Source organism: Notothenia coriiceps, unplaced genomic scaffold, assembly GCF_000735185.1.
Source record: "Notothenia coriiceps isolate Sejong01 unplaced genomic scaffold, NC01 NC01_scaffold00000345, whole genome shotgun sequence".
In the NCBI taxonomy this organism is placed as follows: domain Eukaryota; kingdom Metazoa; phylum Chordata; class Actinopteri; order Perciformes; family Nototheniidae; genus Notothenia; species Notothenia coriiceps.
Window position 1 is genome coordinate 1 of NW_011333046.1, and position 24,761 is coordinate 24,761.

Sequence of the window (24,761 nt, forward strand, 5' to 3'; positions counted from 1 at the left end):
CACGCATTACCATCGCCATCATCAATCCTTCACTCGGTGCTTCGCCAGCGTTCCTGAGTGCCGTGATGATCTGTTCCGCTCGGATAATATACTCCTTCATCGTCTCGTTGACCGTCTTCTTCAGCGCGGTTAACGTCGTGTACAGAGTTACAATCCGTGGTCTGCCTCTACCGATAAAGTGTTCTCTCAAAACTTTGAGACTTTCTCGGCCTTGGTCCTTAGTGTCTCTGAATATAAGTCCAAGACTAGTATTATCGAGAAGTGGAGCCAACGCACAATATGCGTCCTCGTTCAGCTTCTCGTCCGCGATCCGCTCCTCCGCGGTCCGGTCTCCCGTAGGTGCTCGTAGGATCGTTTCTTTCAATCCTACTCCATGCATACAGCACAGCATCCTTTCCTCCCAGAGCTCGTATTCCTCTGCGTTCCCGTTGAACGAGGGCCATTTACTTCTGTGGGAGTTTGCCATGTCTTTCTGTGTTGTCGCTCCCGGTAGCTCAGCTTAGCGCCCTGTTAGCTTAGCTTTAGCTTCCCTGCTAAACTTAGCTTTAACACGCGGCTGCTAACTAGCACTCTTAGCGCGTACTCCCGAACTTGAGAATCATTCGTCGTTATCTGGGCCCATAACCTGTTAGCAGATTTAGACTTAAACCTTTTGTCTCCTGCAGCAGAAAGGTGAATAATCTCAGTCGTTCAAGTTTAGCCATTCATCACGGCGTTATTTATTTTAGGCACACATCTCAAGAGGCTTGAGGAGAGACAGAGAAGGGGCGTGACTTCCAACGGTCTTATACCCTAGGTAGTGACATCATCAATCATGTGGTACAGCAGCTAACCAATGAACACAGTTAGTAGTCGCAGCTACTTACATAGACAATGTGGTGCACAGTAATAATATAAGTCATATACAATATACATATATCTATGTCATATTCTAACAATTTCTTTTAGCGATATGTCAGATGGATGAGACTTCAACTTTAACTTAGTCAATATCGTTAGTAAAGATATTACCTTAGTAATATGGCCTTCACATTTTGAGTTTTTCTTTGTCTTGGAGTTATTTGGTTTATTTTTCTATTTTGATGTCGTTAAAGTTGGTTAGTCAAACATGCTTATAGGGGAACTGGCATTAAGGCAGAAAAACATAATGTTTAATTCATTTATTCTACTTTTGATCGAGTATCTAAAAGAGTGTTAATGAGACACCACGCTCCAAAGTACCTTGTATTTTCGAACAGCACCATAAACTCAGTTCTACCGTTGGACAGGCCTAGTGTCGTTCACTGATGTTTATGATACATAATCAATCCGTCTGAGGTTGACCACTCTATATTCATCTTTAACAGTAGGACTAACAATATTGGTTAGATGCTTTATGCAGTATATCGGCAGTTTGTATTGAAAAATGATCTTTTGCATGCAATTATTTATCATATTATAGATCTGAGAATGTGATTAATGTGTGGATGCAGATAGTATACTGTAGGTGTCTGCAGCTGTAGTGCTTGGTGACGAAGATAAGATACCCACTGAACACTTACTCATATAATCATTTTCATGTCTTGGTATTTGACCAACAATTTAAACAAAACTAAGCTTCAACATTCCGTTATCTAGAGAGTAGAGACTGTAAACATTAGCTGTAAAGTCGATTCCAAAAACAAGGTGTTTTTGTTCCAGCTCCTCTTATCAAATCAAATCAAATCAAAGTTTATTTACAAAGCACATTTAAAATTCGATTTTTGGTCGGGCCAAAGTGCTATACATGTAATAAATACTACAATCACATAAAAACACATTACTACAATCACAATAAATTACAACAGAAATATAAAAAACACAGGGAAAAGTCAGGAGTCGTGAGACAGATAGTGGGTATCTATGTGATTGAAGTATCTTACAAACAGCCAGCAGCTGCTGTGTTTCTTCACTGTAGCTGAACTCTGACATCCCAGCTCATGGGGGCAAGAAAAAGGTGAATGTCTCCTTTGAAAAAATACATACAAGTCCTCTCATGACCTCCTGAAATCTTCTCATTACAAGTTTGGAGTCGTCTCGCCCAGACTGTGACTCATTGGTAGAGCAATTTTCTACAGTAAATCAACAATCAGGAAATAAATATATGTGAGATTAGAAGTGAGGATGTCTCATCGCATCCTGAATTCATTTATATCTGGATTTATCAAATCGTTTTTCATCAATGGTTTTTTCTTGAATTGGCTTTCTGGAATAACATAGCGGTGTTGAACAGAGAAATACTGCATGTTTTTCACTTTTGCTACTTAGTGTAGTCGTTTATATGTTATGTTTTTATACATTCATTTTTCAGAAAAGGTTATGCTATTGAAATCAGACATGCAGAGTGCACTCAGAAAGTAGAAAAGACTAGTCTGTGTAAAGGGAACAGTATGTACCACCACTCACTATTCAATGCGATATTTCCTTTTCCTTTTCAACATAACAAAATATGAAAACAGTGAAGGCTACTGAATATTTTTGAATGCACTCTATTTAAAAAGCAGTTTGTTATTTAAATATCTGTAATAAACCATTTTGAATGGAGCTTAATTTGGATACAAAATAAACTCATAGTGCAGTAACTTTTAATAAGCAGATTCAGCCTTTTCATAAACCTAAATCTTGAAACCGCTGGAACTTACTGAGAGTCACAACATGTCATGTACTGTATGTAGACTTCTCTAGGTATCGGGAAATAAGAATAATGCAATTAGTTATTTTCAGGAAAGCTTGAGCCATCCAACAGTTTTATTAAAATGCATTTTTTAAGGTAATTGAAATCCAATTATAACCTAATTAGGCCCCCAAAGATTTTAAAAACATAAAAACACTTCAGTATCTAACTAAAAGGACATCGCAGATGATGCAGTGTGGTGTTGTGTCTGTACTCCCTGTGAGATGTGTTGTCAAGGTTGCTCAACCACAGCACAGCACTCAGCAGTCTGGAAAGCCCTGCTCTGGAAGATGGTGTGTGACATTTATTGGACGCAGTCAGACTGAACTTGCTCTGTATGACCTTGGGTCCACTTCTCTCAGCACTCACTGTAATATTTCACTTTTTTTTCTTTGCTTACCTCTTACAGGAGTGCATGAAGAGAGAAAGCCAGACAGCTGCAGCCGCTCATGTTGTTTGGAGTTCTCGTTCTGAAAGGCAGCTGCAGATGTGTCTGTCTGGGATCTTGTGTGCATGGCTGTGATGCTACTGAAATATCCAGACAAAGACAAATGTCACATTTGATTGTTGACAGCAGTGTTTATCAGAGGCCTAATTGTGGTCTAATAGCTTCAGGATTCAGGAAGTGGGATAATGGAGTTAGGCTGGTGATGGATGCACTTCTATCAGTCTGCTTTACTGTAGAAAAAGCACTCTCTCTGCCACAGTTTGTGGACTTCACAATGTGTTTCCATAATGACCAGTCAATGCCATTATCCTCAATCAGCACAGACCTCTAACTCTACACTCAGAGGAAACTCCTACACCACACCCAGTGGACATAAACACCTTGTTGTCATGGCCTCAAAACATCCTCTTTATTTCATGGGCAGTCCTATTAGAGAAGTAACTGTTCATAACTTTGGATTGCTGCAAAAATGTCCAATGCAACAACTCCCAAAGAACTGTGTGTGTGTGTGTGGTGTGTGTGTGTGTGTGTGTGTGTGTGTGTGTGTGTGTGTGTGTGTGTGTGTGTGTGTGTGTGTGTGTGTTCACAGTTTGATTATCTCTCTTAAATCTCTCCAAACAGTATCCTCTTAGTATGTAGCTGACAATATCAGCTATACTTTTCTGTCCTCTGTCTCAAGTATTTTTGACATTGCTGATCAGCTTTCATTTGAACCAAACCCAACTTTTTTTATTCATGCTTTATGCTGATAACTGCAACCTAAGGTATACATTTTTCATGTTTTACAACCATTTTCTGGCCTGAACGGGCTGATTATTATCATGAGAAATAGGCCAAACCTATTTATTTATGTACTATCACAAACTTCTACATCATCCACAACCCAATCTATGTTGTAAAACACAGAAAATCCTCACAAACGATAATTTGGAACTACATATTGTTTGTTATACAATCTTTATTCACAAATCACGGCAAACACATATAAATGCAGGATGTCAGAAAATGTACTTCAGTGTTACGGCCCGTCTACACAGGGGCGTGCATTGAAAGCTTCACCATTCACTTTGAATGGGGTGACGCCACTTTTTGCCGAACTGCATTGTGGGAAGCGACGCGGAGCTTTGCTGGCGTGGTTCGCTGTAAAAGTTGAGCAATGTTCAACTTTTTACAGCCTCGGCAGAAGCGTCAGCCAATCGAATCATATGCCAGTAAAAGCTCTAGCCAATCAAACCGCTGCTTGTGTGTCAGGGGCGGGAGAATCATGTGATTGGTTGTTGGTCGAGTTTCAGACACGCCCGCCGGCAAGCTTCAACGCACGCCACTGTGTAGACGGGCCGTTACCCCCACCACCTCATAAACCAAATCTACGCACTTTATGTGGCATATATATTCATGTCCGTACTCCACTGTGTGTCATTGCTATTGTCTTCATCTTCTACTGTATGTATGTGTCTGCATCATTTTTGTTTGTTTGTGCGCCTAGTGGAGCATCTACCTCTCGTGCCTGTGTGTTTTGGCATTGTAAGGATCAGATTATTCCAAATCTCTCTCATCTCTCTGTCAGCGTCATAACCTGCTTTATCTACTCACTCTGCCTTTTAAACATGTTTTGTCTCTGAAATAAAGGCAGATGGCAGCGCTGCCCAAAACGGGATAATAATGATGTGGAAACGAACTGCAGCGGCACTTCCTGCTCAGGCCGGCAGGTTTAGCAGTGTGCTGTGATGGCTGATATTTTGTGAATTAGGGTCTGGGCGGAGGGTTTATCTATTGGGACTATGAGGCAGTGTAATCCCAAGCATCATTACATCATAAACAACCCACCCATCATTCATCCATATTTCCAAGGTCTTTTGGGTAACATCCTGTCTGTCCTGATAATTTGAGAGATTGAAGTTCCTGCAGGGATGCATCACGATGAGTGGTGGGATTAATGGATTTCAGATTGATTGGGGATGTCAGTGGTTTACAGAAGATTAAGTAAATGCATCCTGCATCTCATTCTTTTGTTTTCCCATTAGCCAGAACATTGTATTCTCTCTGAAAAATGGATTATATCTTAACATCCGGATCACCAGGCACCACGTGGACCTCTTAACTCGCAACTGGAGAGCAAACTCATCGATTCTCAGCAATAAACAAAGTGAAGCATGCAGGGAATTGAGGCTTCTTAAAATGTATTATGATTATAAAAATAAGTTCAGTTACTCAAGACAACTAAAGCAGATCCTGAATCTGAAGTACAATCAATCACATTGTATTTATAAAGCCCTATATTGCAAATTACACATTTGTCTCAGGGGGTGTACAGCACATAACACCCTCTGTTAATAGAAACAGCTCCACTTATGTGTTTCTCCCTCTCTCTTTTCCACCAGTTCGCTACCTACTGAAGAAAAACTTGAGTCCAGACCTCTGCAATGAAGACGGCCTCACCGCTCTGCACCAGGTAACCATGTCTGATTCTTTCTCCTCCGGTTTGTCTTACTATCTGTTTGATTTCTTCAAAATGGTGGCACAGGTGGCACCATCTCAACAAAAACAAATATGATGCCTTAGTAGAAACACCATCAGGTGGTTGTAATCTCTACTAACCATCAATTTGACGGTTAGATCCTGGGCTTCTTATTTCCATATTATGCTGTTCTTGCAAAACAATAACCCTGTAATGTGCTCCTAAAAGTTAGGTCAACTTTATTTCTGAATGATTAGGCAGAGAGCATTGGCAGCATTTAGTACCCTTCTCTCTTCCACCAATATGATGTCCTTTTATAATTTAAATAAAGGCATTTATTTAAAAATGCTATCACCCTTTTCAGTGAAGCTTTGTGTGCATCATAACACAGTCTACACTGCCACTTACTGTGAGTCCCACAGTGACTGGAACATATGCTGGCTTCCCTTGGGCAGAAATAAAATTAATGTTGTCTGTTATTTTCAGGAAACCTTGTGCATGATACTTCCCCTTAAATTACATTTCATTTAAATGCCTTTTTAAATCCAATTTACATTAAGTGATAATCTCCTTAGGCAGCTAAACATGGCCTTTTAAAATTTGTGAACACAATGTCTTATACATTATCATAAAACACCAAAGGACAACATTAAGACACTGCTTTTCCAGGATTATTATTTATATCTCAGGCTCTATTCTAAGTAACTGAATAATTTAAATATGCTATTTGAATAATAAGCTTAGGCTTTATGCAGCCTTTTATTAAACATAATTGGTTTCTGTTTAAGTCTGATAAATAACATATTGGTTTTCTTGTAGAGAGAACACCAAACAAAGATTGACACATGACTGGATTTTAATATTTAAATTACATTTCATATAAAGTACTGAAGACTTAACTTTGTATATATTGTTAAAATGAATTTACCTATGTGTTTGATGTATTCTTATGTTTGTTATTACCTGGATTTTCTTCTGGAGCAGGGACTCTTTTCTGAATCAAGTAACCTTTACCATTTAGTCTTTGTTGAAATATAATTAAATAATTTCACGGTGGGATTAGTTTGCAGCTGTAGGAATTAAAGTCCCTTCTGCATAATAGTGTTGAGGCTTTCTGACACTGTGACACATGCTTTTTACTAGTGAGGAAATGAGTTCAGTATTAGGGAAATTAGTCAATTTTGATGCAGGAAACTGATCAGGAGATCAGGCCTATTTTCACTTGCTAATTAGAGCCATTACTAACATGCATAATAGTCAGAGCTTCCACCTCATCCGAATCAATGCTCCACATCACCTCTGGCTCCAAACTGCTCAATCGTCTGTGTAAATAATGAATCATTACATGTCTCATTTAATCACAAAGCAGCCTTCTGCGTAGTAAAGTTGTCTTTCATTTCCCTGACTTCTAGCCTTTTGATTTTATTGCAGTGTAGCCAATATGTGTACAAACATTTGATATGTATATATCAAAATAAATATATAAGACTAGCTAATTTGAAATAACATCGTACGACCAGTAAACTCAAATCCTTGAAACCGTCTGACAAAGATAGTCTTTGACTCTGTCTGAGCCCACTAGTAGTCAGTCTTTAGTAGAGAATAGTTTTCAATGAATTCTGGCAAAAAAATACTTAGGAAAAGGGTTGCCGTATCATCCATCTAGAGAACATTTGCCTTCAGGAAGAATTTCAACATTTAACAAGGACATTTAACAGTTAAAAGTTCATTCTCAGCTACAAACAAGTGAGGCATGCACTGAAGTTAGGCTTCTTAATATATATTCATCTGTAAAAGGAAATAGTTATTCAAGACAAATAGAGCAGGAACTATATCAATCAATCAATCAATCAATCAATCAATCAATCAATCAATCAATCACATTATTTATATAGCCCAATATCATAATTACACATTTGTCTCAGAGGGCTTTACAGCATATGAGAGTCAAATAAAACTGTTTTCCAGATATTTTAGACTTTCACCTTCACTAATGTGTTTCTACATCTCTCAGCCTGAAGTGCAGGAGTCCCAAAGACTTTCAATAGTATGAGCTATCAGTGCGTTGCAGACCTGCAGCAGCTGATATACTTTGTCTTGTTAATGTTGCAGGACTGGCTGTATTTCTGCCAACTCATCAGTCAGACTCAGGATAGTTTCTTTGGACAAATTTAAACGACTGACCATGTCTTCACTGCTGTGCAATTCTACTGCACCCTTTAAAAACGTTTCCACGTGTCCTTCATTGCTCCACTAATTGATAGCACACATTATCCATGCTGGTTAACCTTTAAGGCTTAAAAAAAGGTCTAGCTGTATGATACAAATGTACAAACTAAAAAAGTTATGAAATAAAATACCAAGATTGGCCTGAACAATACAGACAAATCTCAAAAATCTGTGTAAAATCAGCACCTTCACTCATCTCCATATAGCAATAGCCAGAAAAGATTGAGTATGCTCGGAGATGATAAAAAAACAGATTAGGGCAATAACAAGCTTGATCCATTTTGTTTGTTCTTCGTACATGGAAATTGCTGGACAAAAACGATAAGATGTTTACTGTGTAGAAAAACACAAGTTTTCTTAAACCCTGATGTTACACTCCGAGTTAAAATAAAAACAAATCAAAAGCCTTCTTGAAGGGTGGCAACCTAAAGCATTTCAAAGGTGGGGATGCTCATTTATTACCTCAGTTTCTTCTCCGTTTTTCATCATCTCGTCTCATTGCGCTCCCTGTACGTTTCCTATACCTCTGACAGTTTATGTCCTCTCTTTCCGCTGCACAGCCGGCTCTCTTTCCCCCTCGGCTGCTCAAGCCTAATTCTCTGGCACCTGCTGGGGGGCAGTGAAATGAACAACGGGAAGAGAAAATTGAAGTCCATCAGTCACCACTGTCTGGTGTAGTAAAAGCTGTGGGCTGTTGGCTTCTGAGATACCAGAATGACCTTTCCTTTGAGTTTGTGTGTACCCGATAATCTGTTATTTGGACCGGTCAGCCGGCACACTGTCTTCAAGATGAGAAATACATGGAAATAGGGACACAATACAGACAGAAATACAGATGGAGAATTTATACACACACACACACACACACACACACACACACACACACACACACACACACACACACACACACACACACACACACACACACACACACACACACACACACACAGATAAATGAAAGGAAGTGGTGGTGATGTTTCTTTAAATGAGATGTCATACCTATCTAAGGTTAGTCTCACCTCTCTGATAGAAGACATTAATCAATAGGTGGCTTTCAGGGATGCTGTATGTGCCAGAAAACACACACAGTCACACACACACAGACACACACACACACACACACACACACACACACACACACACACACACACACACACACACACACACACACCTATACAGCCTCAGTTCGGATAGAGAATGTATACTTTTATGCTTTAGCTACGCTGCTTGATCACATGATGGGAATATGTAAAGAATGAATTACAGAACTTTTCTGTTCAGTGACAAAGGTATGCATTCATGTGTGTGTTTGGATGAATGTGTGTAAGGCCATGGGTCAGACCATCATAAGTACTGTATCAAAAATACAATCTCATCATTCATTTCAATTTCTTAGGGTCTTCTTAGCAAAAAAGCAGCATTGAACAGCAAGAAGGCGGGAACAGATTCAGCTTCTGCAGCAGACTAGTGCAATGTCATACTGTGTAAACCTGTTGGATATATTCAAGCACACATTGCTGATAATTGTAAAACATAAATATCTAATTCCTGTTGAACATGCTGTCCTCCAAAATTAGAATTTAATTATTTTTTCCCTGATAAATGTAGTTTTCTTTTAGCTGTAATATTCTAACTGTCAAAATAATAAATCAGTATGCACTGCTTTGGCAATCTGATAAACGCCAAACTCATCAAGGTTTTACTCAAATCATGTTTTCGAGTTCAATACATGAATCAGATATAGGTTTTTCCATAAGACAGAATGGAAAGATACATTAAGTTTATTTTGATTACATGTTGGACTTTTTTGCAAAATCTAACAAACTACTTTTACATCTATTCTACTTCTATGTATCTGAAAGGCGCAGAATACATTAACATCTTGCTGTGCAAGCCCTCCTTAAAAAGATCATTAGCTCCACTATCTACCTCCACATACATTGTCATTTCCAATGGCTGTTTCACAATAAAAGCCCCTCGCTGGTTGACAGCTTTTAATGTGAAGCAGCAGGTGAAGTTTGGTTTGTATTTTGAGTAACTGAACATTTAACATTGTAAAACTGCATGAACTGTGAACCAAACACAGATGACCCTGGTTGATCGTAACATGCTTTATGAGCTGATTTAGAACTGGCAACACAATAGGAATAACTGTATAACACTACAGCTACTTTTACCATATTATTCTCATCTGTATTGGCAGTAACTCACACAACAATGTTACCCCATTGGCTTTTTTAACACTGAGCTTGGTCTGAATACCCATCAAGGTGGAGGGAGATGGTGTCCTTTCCAGCAGATCCTCAACCAAACCTGTGTCATGCTGTCTCATCATTAGACATTCATATTTAAAAACATTTTACTAGAGTTATTCATCCAATCAAATATTTATGTGAAGATGACGGGTACAGAGACTACTGAGATGGGCTTTTAAGTTGTTCTGTAATGAGATCATCTGCAAGATTTCAGAAGTGAAGTTATTAGACAGCCCCCTTGTGTGGTCCCAGACTTTTCGTCAGGCATTCAGATCATCGTTACTTCACCCTTTGAGGACTTTAAACTCAGATCCCTAAAATCCGTATATTAATCCTGGAACTGAAATTGTAGTTTGATGTACTTTTTTAAAGTGTTTCACATAACACAGACATAGGTGAAGTCTATACCCATCCCACATTCCCCAAGCTTTTACTAACATTAACACATATTTAGACAGACAAAGACGGTAATGTACAGACAGGCGGAGATATTGTCCAAAGCCAAATAATTGGACAAACAGATAGAGGAGAAAAGTCAAAACGATGGACAAGTTGTATAGAGAATAAATTAATGTGTGTAAAAATAAATAAATAAAATAACAGGAGACATGGGGAAAGCAACAGTTTTAGTAAAAAATAATAGTAAAAGTAATTAATTAAAGTAAATAACAATAATAGTAAATAATCAATGATAATTATAATAATCAGTAAATATATATGTAATTTATTGGGGATTCATGCATAATGAATGTGGGGATATGAAGTGAACGGAGAGGTTAGGAAATGAGTGAGCAGCTCCTCAGCCTATCTTAGTCTCAGCTGCTTATCACTGACACTCACAGACTGGATTCAGTTCATGTAGCGTTTGGATCCAATTCAACTGCTGAAGTTTCTGCACACTGGCCCCCTTCCCTTTTCAAGATTTGCATAAGTCCTGTGATGTCTGGGAACATTTAAAACCCTTTTATCTTTTAACCTCCTGCAGTCTCAGCCACCTGGTCTTGTCCACTTAACCGCTCAGTATTCCAGCTTCAGTGCCAGCTCCAACACAAACTGCCCTCGTGGCACTAGCCCTGACTAAAATGTCAGCCGTTCAGCCACAGTCTCAGCTTAGTTTGCTTGTGATGTTACTCCTCGGCTCAGAACTCAGTCCTCTCAGCCCACGGACCAATCCCAGCAAGACTGTTGCTGTTGTTTTCCAACCACATAATCTAAGCCTTTGTCAGAGCCACGCTCTCATCCTTGTGTGAATAGTTTTGATGAAAGACACATTATTTCCAAGAAGGGTAGAGGCTGGAGGGATTTTAGGGGAAGTCTGGGAGTTTAGTCTTGAGCCTAGTTAGCTTGTGGGTGCAAGTTTGAAAATGTAAGAGATTAGTTTAATCAGCTAGCAGGTGGGTTGAAGTATGTGGGGTTTATTCAGAAGGTTGTTGGGAGATTAGCCTAGTTGCTGGCTGCTGTGTGTAGGTTGAAGTCTCCTGGGTTTTTCTGATGACATTTGTCATGCCACCGCTGCAGGCTGGAGCTTAAGATGCGAGCTAATCCATCAGTGCATCGGATGTCTTTGACAAGCTTGTATGTCTCTTAGGAGTCTTGTTCTTGTCAGTTTTATGAGGCTGCTCATTTCCCCCTGAATTATATCTCCAAGCTTGCCAATTACCCCAGCAGAAAATGAAATCCATATTTTTCTCTCTGAATTAACATATCCGTGTTACAAGAGGGAGAATGTTCTCATACATGCTAACACACTGACTGAAAGTAAAATAATGAAATGTGTGACTTCTTTATTCTTCCGTTGTCTTATGGCTGCTCTTTTGATATCACTGACACCGGAAGTAGTTCACACAAATAAACCACCACCACTTCTGCTTTAGGGAGTTTCAGAAGAAAGTCTTATAGACTGTTTCTGGTAAATTGTGACTCGCCTTCCTTAGAAAAGAGCCACTGTGTCTGGGACCAGACTGCAGCATTTATGTTTCTTTATTCATGTTCAGTGATGCCAGATTGCTTTTAGCTCTCTTTTCTCCTCACATACAATCTTTTATCATCCTTCACTTAAAGAAGATAAGGGCCGGTTTATCTTGGCATACCATATAAAGCAGGGGCTCAAGTAGAGAAGAAACATACACTAATTGAAGTAGTATTAGGATATTATATAATCAGTTTGTTTTTATTGGTCAAAAACCAACTTGTCGTACCAGTCTCAGTAAGGCTGTAGTGAAAGCAAAAACATTTTTAAAAGGTAAAAAAACGATATTATTCTTTTTTTTGTTGATCAATACAATTTAAAATTACATCCCCATTGCTGAATATGAAATGTCAGTTTGGTTTAACTTTCATAATAAATAAAAATAAAAATGCAGGCTCAGGAGGAAACACATCGTTCTCTTGAACACTTTGGTCAAAAAAAGGCCTTAGATGCGGAAATCTAACAACATGGGTTTCACTCTGGCTCAAACACACAGGATGTTTGTCTTGTCAGCCTGTAGTGTTTCCAGTCAGTCTTTGTGTCTTCTATGAATTTAACCTCTCGTCTTCCTGTCTGCTACCTGTCCTCTGCATCTGTGAAGTAATTTCATTTCCTCTCTTGCGTTATGTATGAATTGATGTATTCCCCCCAAACTCCTGTCAGAGGCGCCTTATCTGAGTAACCTTGGCATTCTGAGCAACGAAGAATGAACAAAACTCATTTTGTCCTTACATCATTGTGCTCTTATTTTTTGACTGTGGTTAAGGCCCTCAGAATAATATTTGCTTCAGGTGGTAGGCAGGCAGAGACAGTGATGGAGTACGTGTGACTGAGAAGACAGATGGAGGTTTTCTTTTAAGGCCAGCAGGGAGGCACACATTACCAAAGGTGACGCTCTCAGCCATTGAATCATCTCACAGTCACATCTGCTCACCTTTCACACAATATCAGCTCTAGTGCTCAGTATTTGCTGGCTCAATGAAATCAAACAGTCAAAACGCATTACTACAAAGACATCTATTGGCGGTGAAGTAACATTACCACTTTTAACTGTTAATTGACTTGGTTCATACAGCAGATTACACTGCATCAGATCAAGCGCTTACTAAACTAAAAGACAGCTACCAGATGGTGATTGAGATGTTTTGACTTTGCTTTTGGTGAAGGTTAAGCTAGATAGTAGAAGCCTCTTGAAAAACGTCAAGTTTAGAAGAATATCGTACAACAGAGAGCACATGGTCAAGTTGATAATGCTTTCAGTGAATAAGAGCTTTATTTCGAGTCTTATTTTCATCAAGATCTTATATAATTTGATATATGTATTTTGCTTCTAGGGCACTGTACTAGTAAAATGTACGGCTGTGTGATTGTTCTGTTAAATACAGTTCGTCGTTTTCTACTCATACATTTGTCTGACATTGGTCTGTTTAGGTGCTGTTAGTTTAAATGATGTCCAAAGGGTGCTTGTTGAACTTCCCAACGTAGATTTCCTCTGTCTCTTGATATCCCTTTCTTCTTCCTGGCATTTCCAGCCTGTTGCTCTTGTTATATTCGTTCTCGTTGCTCTCTTGCTGAATTACTGTGACTAGCTCTCGCTCCTTCTCTCAAACACTACAATCCTCTAGAGACGGCACTTCAGATCATCCTCTATGTAAATCCATGAAAGAAAGGCAGTCTTCTCTGCACACCTCCACTGCTCAAGGTTTCTATGGTGAGCGTGTGTAATGAGGTGGAATATTTAGAGCGTATGGGGAGAGGTGAACAGTTGGTACAATTGGTTTATCACTCAACAGCAAGGATGAGTAATCTAACTAAGTAACACTTCTGTATCACTTACAAAACGACAAGTCTTACTCTAATGTTCACATGAAACAAGTAACTCGTACAGGTTATCAAATTCATATCAGACCCTTCAGATTAAAGCCTTGACATAATAGTATTAGGTCTTTACTGTACCTGTGTGTCTCTGGCTGCTACTTGGCTAGAACCTGATGTTATTGGTTTCTAACTCCCAGCCCATCATCACTGCTTTAGAGACACATGTTGTTTCCCTTCACTTGGTCCACTGCCCAAAGATGGACAATATAAAGAAACCCAGCCTGCATTATAAATGTGTAGTTATTTAGTAACTGTGGCTGTGAAGTGTGGTAGTCCTTCATTCGGAGGGTTGTGGGTTCAATCCCAACCCCGACACTCAACTTGTCTATGTATCCTTGAGCAGGATACTGAACCCAAAGTCCCGATGGCCCACAGTGTGTGAATGTTAGCTGTTCCTTGAGCAAATGGAACATTGCTCTATAAATGGGGTGTGAATGGGTGAATGAGGACTTGTAGAGTGCTTTGAGGGGTTGTAAAGACTGGATAAAAGGCTTTATAAATACAGTCCATTCACCATTTACCATTTATTCAAGAAAGAAACATTTGTAGATCTTCAGTCTAAAGCTCTCACAGCTGATACATTTCGACATTTCAAATAATGTTCTTATCTATAATTGCATAATGGTTTTTCATATAGAAGCTCTAATGCTTGCATTAAAGATTTCATTTGCGGGGTGAATCAGTGTGTCAGTCTTGTTTCCACGGTGTACCTTGCTTCTTTAAAATGCATGCTGGGAAAGGCAGTAGCTTCCCAGAAACCTTGATTAGGATAAGTGGTTTACAGGAAAGATGGATTTATTTTGCTTCTTTCCTTTTTGTTGTCTCCATTTTGTTTCTGTTAGTCACCAAAATGTATTTCCTGTCATCTTTGAAATGTGTAAGTGGGTAGAATCATATGGGGATTAACAGCATGCAGCAGATTTAATGTTTCATCGGGACAGATGTCTCATCTTCATTTCAAAGCAGGGAGTGACAACACTCCAGTGGCTTCTCGAAAATGCGAAGGTGCTCTTTGGTATGAACATGCAGCTGTTCCCGAGCACAAAGAAGGATGTTTTATGACATCTCTGCTTTGATATGCTTTACTGGAGGGATAGGGGAGGTTCCAACAAACTATGAAATCTACAACTTCACCGGCACAAATAACAACACCGGCTCTCGCTGAGATGCCACTCTCAGACTTTGGAAACAAAACTCTGAATCGTTCAGTTCTCTGATTTTATCTGACCCTCCTACTGCGCCACAGTAATCCCATTCTTTGACTTCCTGTCTGCTCTTTGCTCTCTCTCTCTTTCTCTCTCTCTCTCACTGTCTCTCTCTCTCTCTCTCTCTCTCTCTCTCTCTCACTGTCTCTCTCTCTCTCTCTCTCTCTCTCTCTCTCTCTCACTGTCTCTCTGTCTCTCTCTCTCTGTGTTGTTCTTCTCTTGTCTTTGTGCCCCTCTTTGTTCTGCGGTGTAGCGTTGCCACACTTGCACCAATTAGCTCTGATGGAGAAAACTGCTGTTGCTGACAGCAGCGAGACTGGCGGATGGTTTACACGGAAAAAACCTCTCTTTCCTCCCCACCCTATAATCACACCCACAGACTAAGGGGAAAATACTTTCTGTCCCTCTCTGTCTTTGTCTCTCTGTCTCAGCGGACGGGTGTGAGTTACGGGTTTGAGTTTATCACAGATCCAAGGAGCAGCCCACACCATGGGTGGGATGTCATAATGACTGTGTCCGAGTTGGCTTAATGTGTTAGCACTCTGCAATATGCGCTTAATGCACTTTTGTAGAGGCTTGTTTTTTCTTTGTCATGGACTTCTTGGTCGTTTGTGCTCTTGGTGACAAATTAGTATTTTGTCATTCCTTTTTTTCTGAGATAATTAAGCTGCTGAAGCATGAAGCATCAATGCAGCACAGCTGAGCACTCACTCTGTGCATTATTTGCTACATCAAACTAAAAATAATAATCTACAGAGCTTCTGTTTCACGGCTAAACTGTGGATCTCTGTCTTTTGGCAGAGCACTCGCATTACTGAAAGATTTAGAAGAAAACTGTTACACTATTTTATTTCACTCAATATCATCTTCTTTATCTAGGTCTTTCTTTTCCCGTTCAAACTCACCCTGAATTACTTCTTTCCTTGTCAATATGGAGTGCTACTCTGGCAAGTTTTATAGTATCATCAATTCAACAGATTCTGTCTTTCCCCCTCTCCCTCCCCCTCTCTTTCACTACAGTGTTGTATAGATAACTACGAGGAGATGGTGAAGATCCTGCTGGACCGAGGCGCCAGCGTCAACGCTCAGGACAACGAGCTGTGGACGCCGCTGCACGCCGCCGCCACATGTGGACACGCAGGACTCGTCAAGATCCTCATCGCACAGTAAGACACACAGATGCACTACAGCAGGGTTTACTGCCACACAAGATGTTTAATCGGTTTGATTTGGATTATATTTGATACCTTATTGCTTTATTTTGATTGTTGTATTAGTGGTCCTATTGTTTTTATTGTTTGATTTTTTTCTTGATTCTATTGTTTGTTGTTTTTTACGCTATAACGCACCTTGAAAACCGTCTTTTGCAAAGCTGTTTTATTAATAATTTTTTATTGAATTTATGATCATATTTAAATAAAGAGCAACTTAGTCAGAAATAATTATAAAACGACAACTGTCAACTGGTAATATAACTAGAAACAACATCTGAGATTTTGTTGACAAGTTGAGCAAAGTACAGTACAAGTAAACAACTCGATAATGCGGATGTTTAATAAAAAACTAGACGAAGTCAGTTTGATAATCAACACTCGACTGAACGTTTAACCCGAGAGTCTGCTTTAAGTCGAAGTTAATTTAGAGTGCGTATTGACCAGCTGGATCAATGGCAGACATCAGACTGAATTATTGTGCAATGCTTGCCGCTTCCAAATACCAATTAACAACACACACACACACACACACACGCACACGCACACGCACACGCACTAGCACACGCACACACACACACACTGAATCAACAGGCATATTTACCAGCTGTCACAGCGACACTCGTATAGTTGTGACCTTGCAGAATGTAGGCAGAGGAAGTCTTGAGTCTCTTCCCCATTTTAATTTAGCTCTGTCTGTGTGTGGTCAGATTGTGTTTTAGTGATATCATCACAAGTGTGCAAGAGGCTTTCAGGAAACTTTACAGCTACTGTACACTGTATGTAGAAGATGATATCAAAGTTGTGTATCAATGTTATTTTTCTGATCAGTATACTGTGTGTCAGGCAAATGTATAAAAACGAATATGAAATATTATTGATAATTTCACTGGACTGTTGCATCAGATCAAAAAATCTGGTTCAATTACATTTTGCTTGGCCTCTTTTAGACAGCAGAAACTGGTGAATATGATATTATAATAATCAATAAAGAGTAAATTGAATTATCTCAGAGCCCTAGGACGATTTATGTTTTTGGCTTTTATTTGTTTTTTAATTGAAATGTAAATCACAGTTCAAAAATACTTGGTTTATCAGAAGGAAAAGTGTCCTGAAGTGTTTTTTATTTATTTTGTCTGAAACATTCACACATAAACATGTAGGATAAGAGCTGTATAGAGTTGCATGTTAATTGGGATTTAATTATTACCCTATAATGTAATAGCATGTACACACAAAGAGAACAATAAGGACTAAATGAAGATTATGTATGCACACCTATGAATGTATACACACACACAGACACACACACACACACACACACACACACACGCACGCACGCACGCACGCACGCACGCACGCACACACATTATTCAGACACACTGCTGCCACCTGTTGACAGACAGGACTTGTCGAGCCACTCATCGTATCACTTGGACCCTGATTGAAAACAGATGAATAATGCCTTCTGAAGATTTTAATTAGCATGGTCACTTAGTGCTCCGACTGAGGTTTATTTTCTCTAACTCTGTGAGTTATGGATCAGATTTGTTTTTCAGTTTTTCTTTGGAACTGTCAGAATATGAAATACAGGCCTGTTTAATACAAGGATTAAATGTGTTGTCCATATAAACAAACAAATTATCTGACAACAGGACATGATATATCAAGCTGTCTAATATTTTGGTCTTTTTTTTATCAAAAGTTTGTCAATGTTTTTTACTTTGTGTCTATTTGGCTCACATATGATGCCTTCAAATGCAATTTATTTAACCACATATAATCCTCATGTTTGCCTTGTTAAATGATGCATATTCAGAGAATGTACTAGCCTATATGAAATAAAAATGTGTTTTGTAAGTGTTGCTCATGTATTTGGTTTTCTCCCACAGTGGTGCAGATTTGCTGGCAGTCAACTCTGATGGCAACATGCCGTACGACCTTTGTGAAGACGACCCAACACTGGACATCATCGAGACAGCTATGGCCAACAGAGGTACGGAATAAATATTCAGAGAGAAATCCCAACGCAGACACCAGGCTCCATGGACAGAATATTTAGGCTTTTGCTCTCAGTTGATAAGCACTGTTTTTTTTTTTTGCTTCTTCAAAAACTTTTATAAAGATATCATAATCATAAAAGATCATAATATCTGTCATCTGATTATTGCCATCATGGGGAGTATGCTTTTTACTTTTTTTCAATATTATGGCAATTCAATTGAATTTATACCAATTATAATTTGACCATTTAATCATCTGTAACCCTTCCAACCACAAAGGGTTTCAGAGCCCTATTGGTTCCTGCAGACCACTGTATCTCAAGGTGAAGAGGTGGGAACATTCAAGTTGAATTTCTCTTTTCCTCTCTAATCTGAATTCAGTTGTCGTCACATGACTGTTGGTCTTAGCCAGAGTTGAGCCTAGAAGTGCAGAATTTAATGTTTTTATTTTTTACATGATCTGCTGATTGCAAACTATTTATTTTTGGCAACATTTTAAAAGACATGTAGAATAAAGTGATTTTGATGAAATATCACAACTTTAACCGAGAAGTATAGTCTTATAATTCTTACTTAACATAAACTGCAGGACAAAGGAGCTATTGTCAATGTTTAAAGTCTATGGACGACAAGAACAGATTGTTGAGGAGGATGGTGTGCTCAATGGAAGTGTGTGTGAGAGAGTTTCAGGATGGACACTCCAGGAAGCTTTTGGGGTATTCACAGTTCTCTCACGCCGGATCTGGTGCAGATTGTGAGACTATATATATTCATGCTGTATCACTAAACAAACACAGTCTGTACAGTTTGCCTGCGTGCCGTGACTGAGAGTTCAAGGAGATCAGCACCGACATACATCAGTGAGGGGAGAGGGGAAACTCACGCTGTTGTCAAGAAGTGTTCACATTTCTGCCTGTGTTTGTGTGATTCGATAAAAACTGTTGCAAAGAGACTCGGATGTGACAGACAGCTTTATTTACACTAGAGTCAAATCACACCCCGCCTTCTAAACATAAGCTCTTGTCAATGTTTTGTTTTTGTTTTCTAGTAAGCAGTTACATCTGCAGGCTGCCGTGTGAACACACAGTTGGAGACAAATCAGCAAAATCTGTGGCTGCGGGGGCTTTGGGTGCAGAGGAGTGATGCAGTGTGAAGGCACTGACTGGCAGCTCAAATGTGGTCTGATTAAATGAATAGTTTAATATTTTAGGAAAGAATCTTATTAGCTCTTTGTTTAGGAGTTAAAAACTGCTGTGTGGATCACCATTCACTTTTTTACAGGTGAATATGTGGACTATTTCTCAGGTTTGGACACAGATTTAAAAAGAAAAAGAACACAAGGTTATTGAGGGAGCTTTAGAGATGCTGGTAGACAAATATCGTAGTTTTTTCTGGTAGGTCAGGCTATCTTTTTCCCTTGTTTCAAGTCTTTGTTCTAAGCTAAACAGCTACTGGCTTTAGTTTAATATTTAACGTATTAAGATCCATATCAATTTTCTGCTTAGAAAGATTACACCTTGAAAGAAAAATGTTGGTACATCCTGACGATGGTTCATACTAACTGTGCCCTCACCGCCTCTGTTGTACTCATTAGGGAAACATAGCCTCCTCAAAAGGATGTAGGGTTAGGGTCAGCTTATTCCAAGTGAACTTTTGACAATCTATCCTAACCTTCAATGCCTAACATTATCTTGAGAGGGTTTCACAAATGGAGGGTAACCATCTAGCCACGACCAAATTAGCCCCCTATATTAGCTTTGGTAGGAAAATGGGACATTTCACTTATCTTCACTATCGGCTGTAACTCAATAAAAAAAAAAAGCCAGCCATTACAATCTACCATGGAAGAAAAAAGGCAAAAAGAAGCGAGGCACAAAGACTACTGTTGAGAGGCTCCTGTCCACAGCTTTATTTATAATCGTTGTGATGCATGTCAACAATGTTTTGAATGTGGATTTCTTCTGGAACAGGACCTGAGGTTTTTAGTTTTCCTTTAGGGATGTACTTCTGGGGGCAACTTGTGGCTTACCAAACTACCGTCTTATTCATCTTTTTGCTGACAATATTTTAAGCGTTAGCAAACAAGGGAAGGTAGAATAATAGAGGAATGTTCCATGACCAAGGTGCCCTTCAGCCTCAAAGTAAGTGCTTCAGTGGAGCTGCTCAGAGGTAAACAGGAGGCAACTGTGTGGAAGCAGGGTGCTGCTGAGGGGCATTATGGGAGCTCAGTCATATTTCCCTCGACAATTAAAGGAGAGAAAATATGTGTTATGGTAAATACTGCACCACTGCGACGTCTATAATTGTAACAGTTTAAATAGAGCACATTGTGAGGGTTGCTTTCTAGATGTGAGATGATATTGGAAAGACAAAGAGAGAGAGAGGCTGGGGGATGGAGAGGGAAAACAGAGAGCGCCTAAACATGATGTTCACCGTTTACTATGTGATCTCTGGAGCAGCAGAATGCAGATATGGGTACAGTAGGTGAGAAGCATGATTATTAAGCCGATCAAAGGGAGCGCGCTGCTGCTAATTGCTCCTCTAATGTTCACTGCACTGTTCTGCTGGATAAACCTCCTCTCTCCAGAGACACCTCAGGGATGGGCACACCGCCACTCTCTTTCCCTCACACACACCTGCATGCACCCACACACACAGACTCAATATGCAGCATCAACTCTTCCTTGATCCTCCCCCCCTGTTGATACAGTTCATCTGTGATGATACGCAGTGATACCAGAAATACATTTACCTGAAACTGGATTGGGGAAATAGAGTGGGGGGTGCAGAGCAGAACAAACACACAGCTGATGGCATTTTGCTCCAAATGTAATCGACCACTTAATAGTATTTAATTCTAAAATCTTAAATTCATGGATAAATATTAATTTGTTCCGTAATTTTTATTATGAAATGTATGATTATTTGTTTCTTGAAACTTCTCACATTTAAGGGTTTCCTGATTTTCTGTTTTTATGATTATAATTAATAATAAATTCATAAAATAATGTATTGATATAGTCCACTATAAGAAATAACTCAATCCTCACGTAACATTTACGGTTATTTGAACAAAACAAAATCAATTTGCTGACATCACTTAGAAAAAGGAAAAAGAGGGTTAATAATACAAATCTAAATAATCCTAAATTGCAGTCCATATAAGATTTTGGGCCACCAGCTCTTCCAAGTGAGCCACAGCATCACATTTTGAGATAAGACTTTTAGTCAAATCCCCCAAAACATACCTCATTAAAACCTACATTTTGATAGTAGAGGTAATTGAGATTGTATAACTCTAAAGGTACCTCCTGTTTTGGGATTGGCTGTTTGTTAAAATACTTACAGAGGGGAGTTGTGTGCTAACTATGCCGCCATCTGTGAAAAAATCAGCCTTTTAAATGTGTTGCTGCAGGACAACACTACACTTTAGTTTAGAAAAATATGTTTTGTAATCAGATATTTTTTTCTTATTTATGTGATGTGAACATTGACAGTTTTTTTGTTGGTTAACTACATTTTGTATTATGTGACAATGAGTCTGCATGCTATAATAAACATGTTTAAATCCTTTGGGCCATTGTAATGCTGTGGGGAATCACTGTAGCTAAATCAAAACCTTTCGGAAACCAAAGGCGCGGATGATTGCCAGCAGAAACAACAGAAAACAGAACAACATAGCTGGAGGGGTGCATTTCATCTAAGACGTCAAATGGGATTGTTGTGGTACTGATTCCTGCGCCTTCACACACCTTCGGGCTGTGATTCTGAGTGTAAAGAGAGAAGTACCGGTTTACCTTCTCAACATTTTTCAGAACCCCAACCAACACGTAGATAACACTAAAACAGCAGCCTGACTTTAAAGTGACGGGCTGCAGGCTGAGAGGATAGATCTGCCTTCAGCTCTACTCGCCAAGGTTCAATTTATACCTCTGTGTCAAGATAAAAGGTCACAGGGCTGAAATACTGACGATAACATATGCACAGTCACGTGATGCTTGTCTACTTTTTATCTCATGTTTAAGCAGACAGTTTCTGGGGATTGTCTCCAATACTCCTCAAAAATGTTATGCTTCTAATCCCTGTGAATATTGTAACTATTATTTCCTGGTGCTGTCACTTTTACTTAAAACGGAAATCTAAATATTTCTTTTATTTTTTATATTAAGGAATCTTATTTCCATTCACACTTCTTGATTTGTTGTAGTTTAAGTCATTCACATATCCAACTCTAGCAATAATATAGGAGTCACAGTTCTGGCTGTTTTCCTTATTGTTAATCTGGCCTTTATTTAAATGTGCCGTACGGGACGTTACTGCTGAGCTGTGGGGGGAGAAGAGGAGTGAGGCGGTCACAGGAGTGAGGCGGTCACAGTACTACTGAGTCCTACCTGGCAGCTATGCAGTGGATTAAAGGAGGAATTTAGAGCAGCTGTGACAGACAGAATCACCTGAGCCTCAACCGGCCTAACACCTCGACACTGTTCGGCACAGGATGGTCAGAAGGCAGCGTGAGAGCAAACTACTGTGAGGGAGAAAAGAGAGGACTGATTTTTCTAAGTGGCAGATATTTGAGATCCATAAGCTGAACTGTAGGCAGCTCCGTTTTAATTGACCTGTGTTTCCAAGTAATTCCAAAAAAAATGAAGAAATGATTTGAAAATAAACTATTTCCTTCAACAATTAACTTTATTAATGTATTTTTATTAAGAGTGTGGCTATTATAGAATGCTTTTTAAAAAAAGCAGTGCTTATTAATCGAAAATATAAGATTGCAGCTAGTGCAATATTCAAATCAAACGAAGCAAAACAATTTTAACGTTTTCAATTAGCATTTTTTATGTAGTATTGGTGAGCTCCAGAGATATCCCAGACTACAAATTATATTCGAGCAACTTACCAAAACATATTTGTTTGGTGCAAATCCTCCTCAAAAATAATATCATGATGATTTTGAAATATTCTTCAGTAAGGGTGAGAATAATGATGCAAAAAAAGGATCCATCCCTCCTATATTGTAATAGAAATATCATTCAAAATTATCAAAATTAGGTATTTTTTCAAATCGTGCAGCCCTAGTCCGCTCCAGTAAAACTTATTTCAAAAGCTTACAATTGTTTAATACTTGCTGAGAAGCTTTTATCAGGGACCTCGTGAACCGTTGCTTGTAGAAAACCTCCAGTGTAATTTAAAGAAGATGTTCCTGTCAATCCAGGAAATGAGTTTTTCTGTATAACTTTTTGAAGTTAGTTTGATAAAGAAGCATTGTGTCCCTGTCCGTTATACCCAGCTTGTCTTAGATCAGTGATAAACTCGCTGCGTATCAAAGCTGCCAGGAGGAAAAACGCTCCGCCTTGTGATTAAAGCTGCGGTTCTGCTTGTGCGTTTGATTGACAGGCATCACCCAGGAGATGATCAACGAGACACGAGCCGCTACAGAGAGGAGGATGCTGGGAGACGTGCAGGAGCTGATGAATCAGGGAGAGGAGGTCAACATGCAGGACTCTCAGGGAGCCACTCTGGTGAGCTCCGGTCATTTCAACTTTCTCTACAGGTCTGGATTTAAAGCCAGCTGACCTGTTTTTATAAAGTTATTTTTTTAGTATTTACAGCTATGAGAAATGATAGCAGAGTCCAAATGTGTCCTCTTCTAGGACCTGGGTATAAGGAAACTGCCAACATCAGAACACTAATACAATACAATTACATACAAAAGAATAAAGGAGAAATAGTGTATTACAGGTTTTTTTGTATTGATCTTTTCAAATGTATTTGTAGGGGACCATGTACAATACTTATATTTAAATCAGTTTTAATACAGTTTTTGTTTAAAAAAGGTTCAAAGAAAATAAAGGTACTCACTACAGTCAGCAACACAGATTGTTTACTTTATAGCAGCAGCTTGTGTTGTCAGCAGACGGGGATCTTCCATAGATCCAGGACGTAAGTGTGCATTGACACTTAAAGGTGACCTATCATGTAAAATGCACTTTTGTACGTCTTTTATACATGAATATGTGTCCCCGGTGTGTCAGGGAACTCACCAAGTGTCAGAAAACACAACCCTCTCTCTTTTCCTCCATACCCAAATCTCTAAAAAAGGGGCTGCAACGGATCTGATACAGACTGATCCAGATTTGAACACTTCTGTGACGTCACAGAAGTGGCGCTACGGCTATTGGGCCAACTCCACCAGCAACGGACTTTGCCGTTCGAAAGCGCAGGAGACGCTGTAGTACATATGCCAGGCCTGTAGATGGTGCTGTTCTCACAGAATCAGCCCATGCAAAGACAGTGTTAAATTGAGCGAAATGAGGAATGGCTAAAATGTATGATCTGTTTGGTATTTTGAAAAATAAAAAGTATAAATATGCCTTATATAGGTATGGTCCTACAATATATTATTCAAATAT

General features: G+C 39.1%; 1 protein-coding gene across 1 annotated transcript; it reads left to right on the top strand.

The window, feature by feature from the left end:
* Positions 1-5,060: 5,060 nt before the first annotated feature.
* Positions 5,061-23,870, top strand: LOC104952838 (protein phosphatase 1 regulatory inhibitor subunit 16B-like; the record flags this gene model as incomplete). The annotated part of the gene is made up of 5 exons (XM_010779754.1): positions 5,061-5,100; positions 5,522-5,592; positions 16,155-16,300; positions 18,238-18,341; positions 23,746-23,870. Coding segments are annotated over exons 1-5 (486 nt in total), but the record flags the coding sequence as incomplete, so codon positions are not given.
* Between the last annotated feature and the right edge of the window lie 891 nt (positions 23,871-24,761).